The sequence below is a fragment of the Apteryx mantelli genome, chromosome 1 (genome assembly GCF_036417845.1).
Source record: "Apteryx mantelli isolate bAptMan1 chromosome 1, bAptMan1.hap1, whole genome shotgun sequence".
Classification (NCBI taxonomy): Eukaryota; Metazoa; Chordata; class Aves; order Apterygiformes; family Apterygidae; genus Apteryx; species Apteryx mantelli.
In genome coordinates this window covers 194,215,854-194,229,946 of record NC_089978.1, presented here as the reverse complement: position 1 = coordinate 194,229,946, position 14,093 = coordinate 194,215,854, and the positions used below count along the sequence as shown (strand labels likewise).

The 14,093-nt window shown below is 35.3% G+C and overlaps 1 protein-coding gene across 1 annotated transcript in view; it reads left to right on the top strand.

Annotated features, from left to right (window-relative positions):
- Nucleotides 1–12,784, top strand: part of TFEC (transcription factor EC) — a 91,407-nt gene extending 78,623 nt beyond the window's left edge. Inside the window, exons 4-8 of the mRNA XM_013947347.2 lie at nt 1,484–1,598; nt 2,482–2,538; nt 4,978–5,053; nt 11,295–11,442; nt 12,396–12,784. Coding sequence (XP_013802801.1) covers nt 1,484–1,598; nt 2,482–2,538; nt 4,978–5,053; nt 11,295–11,442; nt 12,396–12,776 — 777 coding nt within the window. The 3' untranslated portion in view covers nt 12,777–12,784. The remainder of the gene's footprint in view (nt 1–1,483; nt 1,599–2,481; nt 2,539–4,977; nt 5,054–11,294; nt 11,443–12,395) is intronic.
- The last annotated feature ends 1,309 nt before the right edge of the window (nt 12,785–14,093 follow it).

Sequence of the window (14,093 nt, the reverse complement as noted above, 5' to 3'; positions counted from 1 at the left end):
TACTTCAGAAAATACAACTTCAAAACATTGCTGAAATCATTTTATACATCATAAACTGGCATTGTCAGAGAGTGCATACATCCATAATGAATGTGTTAAAGTTCAAGATCATTGTTAACAAAAATAATTACATTTTTTAACCTATTGCCTGCTTTTCTAACCACAGCAAACATTATTTAAATAAGTAATAACTAGATGAGTTGTATGCTAAAGATCCCCCCAGGTTTCAGTAATGCATGTTAAATTTCTTAACCAGTTCTTCTTTTCTTCTTATCAGTTAGTCAAAGTTAGAACAAGCTTTTTGCTTTTGCTCCTCGTTCTCTCAGCTGTGAGATATTACTTTTGTTATAGGTATATTTTTTTCCCTACTCTACTTTTTACTGGACCAGACTGACCCAAACTCAGTATCTGAGTCCTTGTTTGTTGTCCTAGAGTGAAAGAAATTGTTCTACACAAAGATTGTATGCATCATAAAATGCAAAAATATGTTGCTTTACATTCATATTCTCTTTTATGTTCTTGTTTGTGAATCTGAACTTGTACTCTTTTTATAGAGTTGTTTTCACATGAACATACAGCAATACATAAGATATCATCAGTGATCAGTGAGGAAAGGTTAGCTATACAATCATAAAAACTGAGCAGAGCCTAAACTGTTCATTACTAAACTTCTACATATTTTAAACATTATATTTGATGTGTAAAATTATTCAAGTAAGAGGCTTGGGCTATTGTCTGGAAACCATAGAAATATACTTTAGCCTTACTTCTCTTTTAGGACATTCTGTGGGTTTGTTTAAATAATGTTTATAATATATAAATAATATATTACATTTTGGAAAGGAAATAAAGATAATGTTATACATGATTATATATGATATGCCTATTAAAACCATTAGGTTATGCGGTCTATCCTGACTACAGCACAGTTTTTTTAATTAAAGCTTATTCTTTGATGTTCTGTCCACCCCAATTTTAACTATCACATCTAACTAGGTCACTGAATTTTTATATTGTTAAAACATAAACGGTATGAAGTACCAGTTCAGAGTTCGGTGATGTGGTTAAAAAATCATTGGGGAGTAGCTTAAGACCAGCAAGGTTATTTTTCCTTTCAACTTAATTCATGTTTGAAGTGTAGTTGTGGTAAACCTGCTATTGGAAAATCTGCTATAGAATTAATTCAAAAACAGACACTAGGGGCCACATCTTGTCATCACTCTGCATACAAAACCCGTATGAATGTCAGTTAGAAATCTGCTTATGAAATAATAGCAGACTTTGACCCTTCACTTCTAATTTTACTTAATTCTAGATAAGGGCAAATTTTCCCTTTAGACACATGCATGTAGCTCATACTGAAGAACATCAGACTCATATTCAAAGAAGTTTGCTCTTTGTATTTACAATGTTTTAATCTTTTAAACCTTTAACTTAGTCTGATTTTTTTTGTTCTTCTTCTTTCCTCCCCCTTCCTCTTAAGCTATCTAGCAGCATTTTGGATGTATATAGCAGTGACCAGGGAATGGCACCAGCTAATATGGGTCTCACAAATGCTTCTTGCCCAGCTACTCTACCTGTAAAAAGGGAACTCACAGGTAAAATAACCCTGATATTTTAGTATTTTATAATTCCAAAAGTGATGGTATTTATCATATAAGCTGAATAAATCTTACCCATGAAATAGATCTTCTCCATAATCATTGCCTGAGAATTGTGCAATGTTTGTACTGTTTCAGTGAAGGAGAGGAACAAAGATCAAGGAGAAATGTTTTCTTTCTATTCTCTACTTTAACAATTGAAAAACAACGCTTGCCCTGTGATTTTTTTTTTTTTAAATGAATATCATGCTTCTAATAGGACTAATTATTTTAGGAAATGTAGTGGAGTCTTCCACATGTTGGCTCCTGATCAACGGTATAAATAAATTATCATCCATTAAATTTGTTCCAGGGTAGAACAAATGACTCTTTTAAAAGCTTACAATAAGGCTATTCAAGGTAAATCTACACTGGTGGATCAACAACTTTAAAAGTTACATTCAATTAATCCAAAGAATGCTAACAACCATGTACAGTTTATTAGTGTCACTCAGAGGAAACAGTGAGTTTGTTCAATACGAATATCTAGAAATCTGATTAACTCTTGCATTGTGGGATATACAAATCCAGATTCATTTTGGTGTATTGTAAGTTTTATCCTGATGTGAAGTACAGCAAATTGGAGAAAAATACATAGCATTTCTGCATGTTTAAATAAAAAACATGCAATAATAAAAACTTAAGCAACCTGCCAGACCTGCTTAAAAATTTAGTACTGGTAGAATATAGATTTGCTTATGATCTGGTGTAATAACAAAAAGAATAATAAAGGTATAGACTAAAAGCCTGCTCTTAGTTACAGAAGACCATTTTGAAAAGGTGAAAGGAGGGCTGGAATTGCAACTTAAGGACTGTTTTAATAAATATTACTTTCTGTCAGAAGCAGATACACGAGCAATGGCAAAGGAGAGACAAAAAAAGGATAACCACAATCTCAGTGAGTATATGCTCATATATGGTATGGAGAATATATGGAGAATATTAAAATAATATACATTAGCTACTATGTCTCTGCTCTTGTTCTTGATCAACATCTTGATTGGGTAATTAAGTTGAACTCAGTCTGCAAACACACAGCTTTCTTCCTTGAGCTAAATTGCTTTCTTTTACTTTTTTCTTTTCAAAATATTTTGCCTATTTTAATGAATTTCCTCTTATATCACCTCCTGCTACTATGTTTTTATGGTCTGAAAAATCAAATTTCAGAGCATGATTAGAGTTACACCAGCATTCATGTTTTGGGTTGATTTAAGGTCCCCATTTTACAGTTTGAAGCAGAAATATTCTTCTATCTCCAAGGAGGAGCTAGAAAATTATTCCCTTTAAGTGGTTAGCTCCTCAACCAAACCCTGAAAGGGAGGTTAGAAAGACAATTTTTTCTTTGCCTTGTTTCATAGCAAGTGTTTAGTTGGCTTTTTTTTTCTTTTTATCAGTCTCTCTTGAAGAGCTTTTCTACTCTGTAAATATTAATTAAACAATAGTTATTAAGATATATGACTATATATTTAACTCTTTTTGCCCCATAGTTTTTTTGCCAGCATAAATTATATATATATATTTTTTACTGTTTGGTTGCAATGTGCTTTTGTACGTTGTGTTCTCCTAAGAATTAGAGTATATTGGTGCCCATGGGGTATGAGGGATCACTTAATAATACACTCACATGGACTATAATCCTGTCTACTGAATATGTGAGTCACGACTGGAAAAACTAAGACACTTTAATCTGTTGAGTGAAATTCCTCTTTCTAAAGAGAGTAAGACAAGCTAATACATCCCATTGAGGCAGAGCACTTTACCAGTGTAATAAATAACACCCAGGGAGTTCCCTGAATTGAAATCAACTAATAACTGCAGAGTCAATTCACTAGCTGCCACACAAACCAAAGAACCTCACTTAGACAGCAAGAAAAAATATCTCTATTTATAGAAGGAGGTAAAGAACTAAAAGTAATCTATGCGATGGGACTGAAACTGAAAGTAGTATGTTAGCAAGTACGACAATGAGAAGGTTGAAGTTAGCCTAGGAAGACCCACTGGGCCTCCCTTCTCTGCACACTTTTTTTAATATAGGTCTATTGAGTTGTAAAGACTGGCTTTTTGACTTCCATTCAAAATTAGGCCATCAAACCTTAAGTGCATATTTACATACATGGATAAAGGAGAACATGTACCTAGTCTGCTTATGTTCTAAGCTGGCCTATAGGAGTTAGTTTTGGTCTGGTGGAGTGTAGTTGAATTAGCATGGTGAACCCAAGGTAAGAAGGTCTTCTGAGAAGCAAGGGATAACAGAAATGGCTCAGTGCAATGCCAGTCATGGACCAAAGCTGATTCCCAAAAGAGAAATGGGAGATGTTCTTTGAGTCTGTCTGTTAGAAAAAGTGATATTTCTGCATATAAAAGTAGCTGGAGAAAACCTGGTGAGGAAGAAGAAGTGAATTCTCTCTAAATTAGTGAAATGGGAGGCAGAAAGGTGACAAGCCCTTGTGTAAAGGAGAGGCACACACTCCAGTCTGGACAGCCAGTACTATACTGACAAAATCATCTGAGAGCACAGAGAAGGAGAAAATTTTAAGGTGCATATTTTTTCTTTTTTCCTTTGTAACTAAGCTACAAATAAACTGATTTACCATATATAGTTCATCTTAGGAGAATGATCAATTTAAATACAGCAAACATAGTTTTGGTTATTTAAATTACATTTTTTCTTTATTTTCTATTACTTTTGAAAGTTATTGTAAATATGCTCATGCAGTCCATCACTGAAGGAAATAGAAGTGCTGAGGATGAAATGTTTTTTGGAACACAATCTTTCCTCAGCTTCAGTGAAGGGATATGGTTGTAGTTATGTTCTTTGTGGTTTACACTGCTGATATGCTGTAGCAGAAAAAGGCAAAGCAAGAAGCTGAAGACTTTAACAGTAGGCAAGAGATAACCAAGCTGTTAACCATAAGCTGTAGCAGGAGTTTTGACATAATGTGAACTGCTGGATGAGTTGTCTTTTGTTTTCATTGAAGTCATCAGCAAAACTCCTCTGAGCTGGAAGATCACTGTTTGGGAGCAGGCTGGAGAAATGGTACATAAGCTACACAAAAAAGAAGTGTTATCCCACATCTAAGGAAAAAGTGACCAGTTCATTCATTAGGAGTCTAGCTGTAAAGGGATGGGAAACCTACCAAGTAGGGTAAGATGATACTGATCATGGAGTTTGTCTTGAGAGTATGTCAGAGGCATGTAAAATGTCATGTTTGAATTTCTATTTGAGGAAGAATATTCTGTCTATTGACTGACTTGTTTTTAACTAATTAAAATGTTTGATGTTGACTTTGTCCAAGAATATTTCACCATAAAAATAGTAACTGTTTCTTTTTAACAGTTGAGAGAAGAAGGAGGTACAATATTAACTACCGAATCAAGGAGCTTGGCACACTCATCCCCAAATCTAATGATCCGTGAGTTCAACAGTCTTTCCTGTAATAATGTTTATAGTTTAAATAATAATGATAATAATAATAATAATAAAAGGTTGCATATACTTGCTATAAAGGTGACTAATGGGATACAGAATCTACTATGCCAGGTCACTGGCTCAAGTCGAGCTGTTGAAGTATCAAATCTTTGACAGATTTTCGGTGGCTGTTAGGAAATCTTATGTGAAAGGATAATAAAAGGAAAGCAGATCTAGTAATTCCAGGATGTTAAAGAGAGACCTCCATGCCAGGGGAGGAAAAATCAGTCCAACACCAGAAAGTCCAGCCCTCTGTTCCTGGGAGCAATTGTATGGTATCTCTGGAAAAGGAAGGAGTGATGCTTCCATCCCTAGGGCCCTCTAGTGGGATAAAACAAAATGTGTGTTGCAGCTGTCTGCTCTTGGCTTAAGCAAAAACAATTATTTTAAGAGTCCGTAGACTGAGCATTTTTCAGAAGTCCCCCCTCAGTGGGGGGAAAAACAACAGTCCTGAAATGCAAGGTACTTTTCTGATAAAAATAATAATTGCTATAATTGCTATAATAATAGCATTTTATACTAATGCATATACTTACAGTAGCACAAAATGCACATTGCTTAAACTGTACTTGCATTCCCTGAAAGCTTATATTTGTCATCAGCATGAAAAAAGCCCCCTCAGTAGGAAAACCTGTTGCAGGATTAGCAATAACAGTTCAGTGTGATATTTAATGCTGGACCTTAGCCTTAGATTTCTCATGTCAGTCAGAGTGCTTTAAGACTGTGCACTGGTATGATTGTGATTTGCATAAAACTGGTTATACAGATTTTGTCTTTATCATTTGCATGTCAGTGCAGACCTGCGTGTTGCTTCAAATGAAAACAGCTATTGACACTTCAGGCTTTTTTTTCCCCGCCTTAGGACTAAAACTTTTGATTATATGGAGGATTTTTATAAAAATCTAAAGCTGTGTGAGATTTACATAAGTACAAGCTTGGCATGACAAGCCACTCTGAGTGAAATCACCAGTAAGAAAGTTAGCATGCCACAACCCTTTTGAGAGAATTCACAGACTGCTTGTTCTACAGCATCAACCCAAGGTTAGATAAATGGGCATGTTGCTGTTATTAATAAGAGTTTAGGTGTAACAGCTGAGTTAAAATAAGAAGCACCCTGGGCACCTAAATACAGTTTTGCTCACATGTGATCTCCTACAAATACACATTAGTAGATGAGTTTTAATTTTGCTCATGTTCCTCTCAGTATTCAAGACTATTTGGCAAATAATTGAAAGATTACTCAGAAAAACAGTGGATGGCACTGTTGGTTTGCAGCTATAAAGCAATAATGGAAGCAAGTTATGCTGCAATTAGAAATGGGGGTGAGGTACAAATTCCAATTAAGATTTTTGATAGCCTGCAGAAGTGTTTCAGTTGCTATTTTGGGTTGGATTCAGATTTAGTTTATGAACTTATTCCAAATGTAAATACCTAGACCAAACACTTAAACTCTTCTTAAAATGAATGATCTGGACCTGCAGTTTTGCTCCAATAAATGGATGATGGATTTTACTCACTGATTTTGGTGGTGTTGCCTTATAAAAAGGGTTCAGGAAAAGATCCTGAAGGCATCACCTTTTCTTGTTTTAGTCTCCAAATCCATGAATGATTTTGACAATATGACAGCCATAGGGGTTTATGTTTATAAAAGCAGTAGGTGAACTTAGGCGTCCCAGGTTCTGAGGACTGCTGTTTTCAAAAGGCTGGTAATCAGTACTGTTTTTGAAAATAGCTTTGTTTAAAAGTTTCAAAATGGCACTAAGAAAAAAGAGACATCAAAATGTGCCTGTCACTCTTGGAAAATTTAGGTTAAAGCATAACTTGACTATAGCTTGGTGCCAGCTTCAATTAATCACAAGAACAAGTGTAAATATAGGTTTTCTTTTTTTTTCCTAAGTGTAAATTCATCAATTTGACCATGTTGTTTTGATGGCCCAGCACATCAAAATCATTATTTCTCTCTGGAATGGTCCTGTGTTGCCAAATCATAACTCAGTGTCCTTACCCTCTCTTTCAATTCTTTGCTTTTTCCTTCATAACACCTTACTGTGCCCCCAATCTGCCCTCTTCTTCTTTGAAGAAAGAGATATACCATTTCTTATAATATTTTCTCTGTAACATTTTATCACACATAGCATTTTCACCTCATATATTGATTTGAAAAGATCCCTCTTATAGTGGGGACTTGGCTGTAAAAGGAGACACTTTACTGATGTTTGGACTAATGACAGTGAAGCAAACCAGCCTTTGCATTGAATTGAGCAAATACTACTATAACTGAGTCATTGTGGTTAGCATGCCTGTCCTGGATGGCTTGCTTCAAGAAGATTACATTCAAACTCAGGAACAGAAAGGACATTTTTGATGCTATTTAGAAACCTTTAATGATTTATATTTCTTATAAGTGTTTTTTTTTTTTTTTTTAATTTCACTTCTGTTTTGTTAGTTATATGGTGCACTTACTTGGCTCCTGCAGAGCTTCCACAGGAACCCTCTTCTGACTGGCTTAAAACCTCCATTCTCTTCACTCTTTTTATTTAATAGTGAGAAGTGTGGATTGCCTTGCTTAAATGAATGGGTATTTTAAGTTCATCAGCATTAGAAAATGGAGATAAACCTAATGGCTCTCTTAAGTTGCAAAGAACTCTGTCTCTTTTGTTTGATTTTCAGCACTTAGACATCCAAGTGATAGATGCTCCATAAATGCAAAATTGTTAGATAGAATAATTTTAAAATAGAATGAAAAATGATCCAAAATCCCCAGTGAAATTTTTCTGAAAAAATCACAACCTGCTCCTTTAAATATACCTACTTTTCCATTCTTGGTTCTTTTGTGTTAAACCTTTCAGAAACCAGTTTCAGGTGGTTAACAGGACTTCACATTGTGACAGAGTCTGGAAAAGCTAACTCAAGAACTGTTTTATGGTAGTCAAACTAGAATTGTCAGAAATAGCAAGAAAAAAAATCTTTCATGTAAGAATTCTAGTCATTTTATAGAACCAAGATGCTGAGAGAATCCCTGATGATTTGGAAAGAATTAGTGGGTTGCTTTCACTCTCTCTATGCTTAAAGTATCTGTGTCTGAAGTTGTGTTGTCCATGGACACACCCTCTCATGGCTAGGACTTCCAAACTTGATGTAAAGGAAAAGCTTGTGTAAGCAGGTGCTATTAGAAAATGGAAACTTGCTGCCCTTTCAGGAGAATACACTTAGTAATTGTACAGGTCATCAAAACAGGTACAAAGTCCTTTAAGGTATTTCTTTGAACAAGCACAGTTTAAAGATAATTTCTGAGAAGAAGGGGAAGAAATGGTCTGCAAACATAGTTTGAACTTCACTAATGTATCTGTTATTGGTAACAACTCTGTGACTGACGAACTCTGTGACTATCACCTGCTCGCAATCTGTGTTTTTGCTAATTAGTTTTAATTTTAGATGATCAGGTGCTCTTGTCCTTCCTGCAGTTCTTCAGCTTGTGTAAACTGGGGAAGCTCTTTTGACTTCAAAAGAGTTACCCTAATGGAAAAGAGCTGAAGATCTCTTTCATGGCTATGTTTCTTTTCTCCTAAGCAGATGACAGTTTCACTAAGTTTCTGGGCCTTTTAGTTTTGTAGAGAGATTAAGCTGTTAAAGTCAGGAGGAACTAAGAATTGGAGACTAATAAAACACTATATAGTTTTCACTTTTTTGCTAGTTTTCCATACAAAATATGTTGTGTGGTGGACCTCCATTAATTAAGCTAGATAATACATCTGTAACTTGCTTGTCATATTATTGTACTAGTTGCATCTAAATGTGCTGATAAGTAATAAGTTGACACTGTGCTGGTAGCTATACTAACACACACACAAAGACACAGTCCTCCTTGGGCTGGCGCCCAGGCCTGCAGGACCTAGGCCTGCAGGTATAGAGTTGCTCACGTGTAGCAGTATTTACAGGGCTGAAGCCTAATGCACACACAATAATAATGTAGGTTTAAAAAAACCCAATAAGGAATGAATAGAGAATAAAAGAGTAAAATATAAAAAGAACTCCTTCCACCTCCAAAGATTAGTTATTCTATATCCAGCTAGATAGCTTCAAAACAGTTATGAATGCCACTGTTTTATCCAGTTTTATAAAGCAATTTCAGATAAAATGACTAAAACTAACAGTGGTTGCTCACTTTTTTAAAAAGATTCTCAAATGACTTTGTGGGTCTCATCAGTTCAAATTTTGTCTCTATTTTGTACTGGGCAAGAATGATATAGAAATCTCTAAAAAGTAATAAACAATTTCTTAATGGCACTTTTATTATTTTTCATATAACTTTGCATCCAATTTAAAATTTAGCATTTTCACAGAAATAACTGAAAACCAGTAACTGATCTGAGAATTTCTAAATTCTCCTTATGCAATTGCTTTTCTTGGATTTAATCCATTTTTTTCTTGTATTTAATCCATTTTTCAAATGCTGAGGTTTTTTCTTCCCGTCATAGATGAACCTGCTTGCCTGCCTGCTAAGCAGAGCTAGACACATTAGAGACAATTGTTATGCGAGCACCTTCTCCACGCTATTCCTCCCTATTTGCCTTCATCCCGAAGGGTGATATCTCTGCTCTTCCAGCCCTGTGCAACTCCTGTGTAGGGCGTCTCTCTGCTCCTCCAAGGTGCTGTCCTGTGGCTGCTGTATGGTGCTCTGGGTTAAAGCGTTTGGAGAATGTCTGTGATGCAGAATCAGCACAGGCGTCCTTCAATATTTGCTCCTGGTATAAATGAAAAGATATGGAGTGAGAGATGCATTAATTTCTAAGGTTGCCATCTGATACTAAATGTTTCCTTTGAGATCTTCCTTTCAGATATGGGAAGATTTAGCTTCAATATTGGTCATTTAATAAGACACCAACCAGTTTATGTATATATGAATAGAAATGTCAAAAATAATGTTGGATAAACACACAAAAGCATGCACACACAGACGCGTGCCCACAGTAGCAAATATATAAATAAGAATCACGAGGAATTCTGTACTTGCATCAGATACTGACCTGTAGACTTATTGTATACCACACTTCATCCAGCACAACAGTTTCATGGAAAGGGTTCAAAATCTCTTAAAGTGATAATAGCAACCGTTCTGTGGTAGTTTTTCCTCTCAAGCATACATACCTGGAACAGTTGAATGGCCTAAGTTGGTTATTTCTCAGATTTCTCAGACCAGTTTAAATAGAGCAGTTTTGTCCCTCTCAGGCTTGTTTTGTAGGACCAGAACCTCTGTCAGTCTTTTTGATCTAAGCCTTCTTGCAGTGAAGTGGATAATTTGGATAAACCCTTCTATCTTTATATTTAATGCAATGGTGCCCATTCCTGTGTTATAAAACATGGAACTTTATCAGAAGTTCAACATTTTCAATAAAATTCATTCTTGTTCCAGGGCCTCCCATGCATGACAGTCCTTGAACACATGCTAGGTTTGAGCACATGCATTGTTGTTAATATGACTACTTGTAAACTGGAAGTTAAAATGTGGTCTTCTCAATCAGGGACAGTTTTAATCTCATTTTTTGAGAGATGCTTATTTTGAGTTGGACTCTGTATGTAGCTATGCTCTTTAACCTGCTGTACATTGTTTCAAACTTTGTGAACGGGCTTGATCAAGAATTTCTGTCATACTACAGCCACTGTGGTGATTTGTCTGCTCTGTCATCAATGAGGAGTGGCATTCAGCACAGACCATTTTTTTCTCAACAAGCATAAGAGCAACCTCATTAGTAAGTCAGGTAAAAGGAGCAGTATATTCGAAATAATCTTTAAAAATTTAGGCTTAAGTCCTCAGTAATGTATATTTCCTAGTTCATTAATGCAGAAATATTGCACATAGATTTTAATCTTAGAGTTAATAATAAAAGCAATTTTCACTAAAAATATAAAAACTGTAATGGTAGAATCATGATATTGCATTTAGCTCTCCCACAAAAAGTCACTTTATTACTTTCTTTTGACACTTATTTTCATTCTGGGATTAATTTTACTATATAAGGGCTTCTTAACTATTCTATTAAAATTTCCATTCAGAAGCAATAATATCTAAGAGTGAATAATAGTCATGTAAATCATTATTTCATATTAATGTAAAAGATTTTGTAAGTTCTTATGAATTCTGCTGACATGCACAATTGTGAAAAGGTTATCTCTACATTCTGCAGTGATATGCGCTGGAACAAAGGAACTATTTTAAAAGCATCAGTGGAGTACATCAAGTGGCTACAAAAAGAGCAACAGAGAGCCAGAGAATTAGAACACAGACAGAAGAAATTAGAGCATGCTAACAGAAGACTTCTACTTCGAATTCAGGTTTGTATAAGAGTGTTGCCATGAACTACAAAGGGTTTCGCTACTTATCCCTCCTCAAATTTTATTAATCTATATCATCATATTTCCCCAAATGCCATTTATTAAAAATGAATTGTTTTCCCTATTTATTGCTATAAATATTGGGGGTGTATTCCTTATATTTCTAGGAAATTCCTTTGATAATTAGACCTTACATAGAGGAACACACGGAAAGTTAATGAAATATTTGTAGAAACAGTTTCCAAATAATATGCTGAGAAAGACAACACAGGAAGTGTATTTCTCCTGCCAAGAATCAATACTGGACACTAAATTCTCTTCCATATTTTCATTTTCTCTTAGTAGCCATTTCACACATTACAATGCCTTGGGTATACTGTGCTATGTTATACTATATCACACATCACCTGCTTGTGTGACACGAAACATCAGAATATGGCCCTGCCTGGCTTGAAATGCAAGATTAGAGTACATATATATGCGCGCGCACACACACACATACACATATGTAATCAGTCATCATCATGGTGATATATACATATATCTGTATATCATAAGCATCATCAAGTGTTGTACCTTCTGTTTCTCTAGATAGCAAGCCTGATCTTCTGTGAATAATGAATTAGAAAGTTGTAACATTTTTCTGTCACATACACATGGCTCAGTAGTATAGGCAATGGTTTTAGAAAGGCTGTTCTACCTCTTATGTTCTTCTAGGAACATAATGACAGGAGTGGAATTAGAAAGAAACCAACCTATGATGTGGCTCACTGCAAATTATCAGAGATTAAACATTATCATATTTTAAAACATATTTTCACAACTGAACAAGAGGTTCAGTCATTATTATTATTTTTGTGTGTACTATTGGTATGCTTCTTATTGCAATAGTTCTGAAGACACTGTTTTCTTTTCCAAAATAATTATTGAATTGTTTTTGTTTGAAACATTAGGAACTAGAGATACAGGCTCGTGCACATGGTCTTCCTGTCATGTCTTCGCTCAGTGCTGTAGATTTAGCTGCCCAGGTCATCAAGCAACAGTCTTACCCAGAGGAGAACTCTGCAGACTACTCTCAACAAATGTCTCTGGCACATGGACCAAATTCTGATGTTTGTGATGGATCAACAGCCTTTTCTGATCCACTTTCACACTTCACAGATTTGTCCTTCAGCGCAGCTTTAAAAGAAGAACAACGGCTAGAGGAAATTTTACTGGATCACACAGTATCACCATTTGGAACAGATCCACTGTTGTCTTCCACATCACCAGCTGCATCAAAAGAGAGCAGCAGGAGAAGCAGCTATAGTACAGATGATGGAGATGATTTATAAAAGCAGAAGTGGCCCCATGATTCTTTAACCACCTGCGAAAAGACAGAGTTGAATAAAAGCATGATGTTTGTGCTTATTTCAAATATGAATATGGAGAGCCACTGTAAGGACAAGTTACTGCATGGCAAGGGTTTAAATGAGCCCTTACTTCACAGGAAAATGAGATGGACATGAAGTTGTATCACTTTGCTCGGAATTCACAACATCTACTCACAGCTGACATTTGCACAAATCTTTCTTCACTGGGAACATTTTTACTATCTTTCTCTGATTTTTTACAGCAATATGAAAATTGAAAATGGTTACCACATGAAGAATACCTACATTACAGAGGTGTATTCAAACTCTTTTCAGTCTGCATTCACTTATGTCTGCTATATCATGAGTTTTAGTCATCTATTAATTTCTTCTTTTATAAATAAAATAAGAAGTTTGTATTAAAACTTCTAAAAACATGCAAAACAACAGGGAAATATTTAAACTGTGAAGTATATGTGATACAGGTATTGAAGTCTGGAAAAAACAGACAGTAATGCTTTTGTACGAATGAAGCGAGCATGAGTTTAGCACTGTATAGACTTCTCTTTAAAAGGAAACTAAAAAACCATTAAGCGTTTCATGGAATCCTGTTTTTTTAATTTTGTTTGTAGAAAAAGATCAGACTTTTAATATATATTTTAGTGATACACAAGGATGGAAGCTAACATAATGACGGAGACTCAAAAGAACTCATCAGACAGAAAAGGATATGACGTTGCAGCCAAGAGTGTTCAGAAAGACTTTATGGATGTGCAAGACTCAACAAAAATATTCTGTGTTACTGTTAACACAATTTAAAACAACTGGTAACACTACTGGTAATAGTGCTATGTCAGCTGCTTATTCCATGAGTGTTCAAGCTGTGTCTTTATTATATGGAAGTGATCAGAATTCAGAGACAAGCTACTATGCTCCTTGATGATTTCAGTTTCCTTTGGCAGCATAATAAGGTTTTTCTAAAGGGACTCTTCCTAATCCATACCCTTGCCTTTGATCCTTTTGGAAATGGAGGGAAGTTACAAGATTCCCATTACAAACATAGAGATGGGGAGAATTTAACTTCAAATTTGGCTTTGGATTCACTACAGAAAAGCTGAAGAGGTTGACTTTTCAAATCAAAGGTGATATTCTTAAGTGTTGATATGATGCACTGCTTTCCAGAACCAGCATGCTAGGAGTGGTCATTCACAAAATATGCACTGATGATGCAGTAAAGGTTTGGCAGTTAGAGGGCAGGTAGAAGACATACCATTTCTGTACATAGTGAAATTTTGCAGT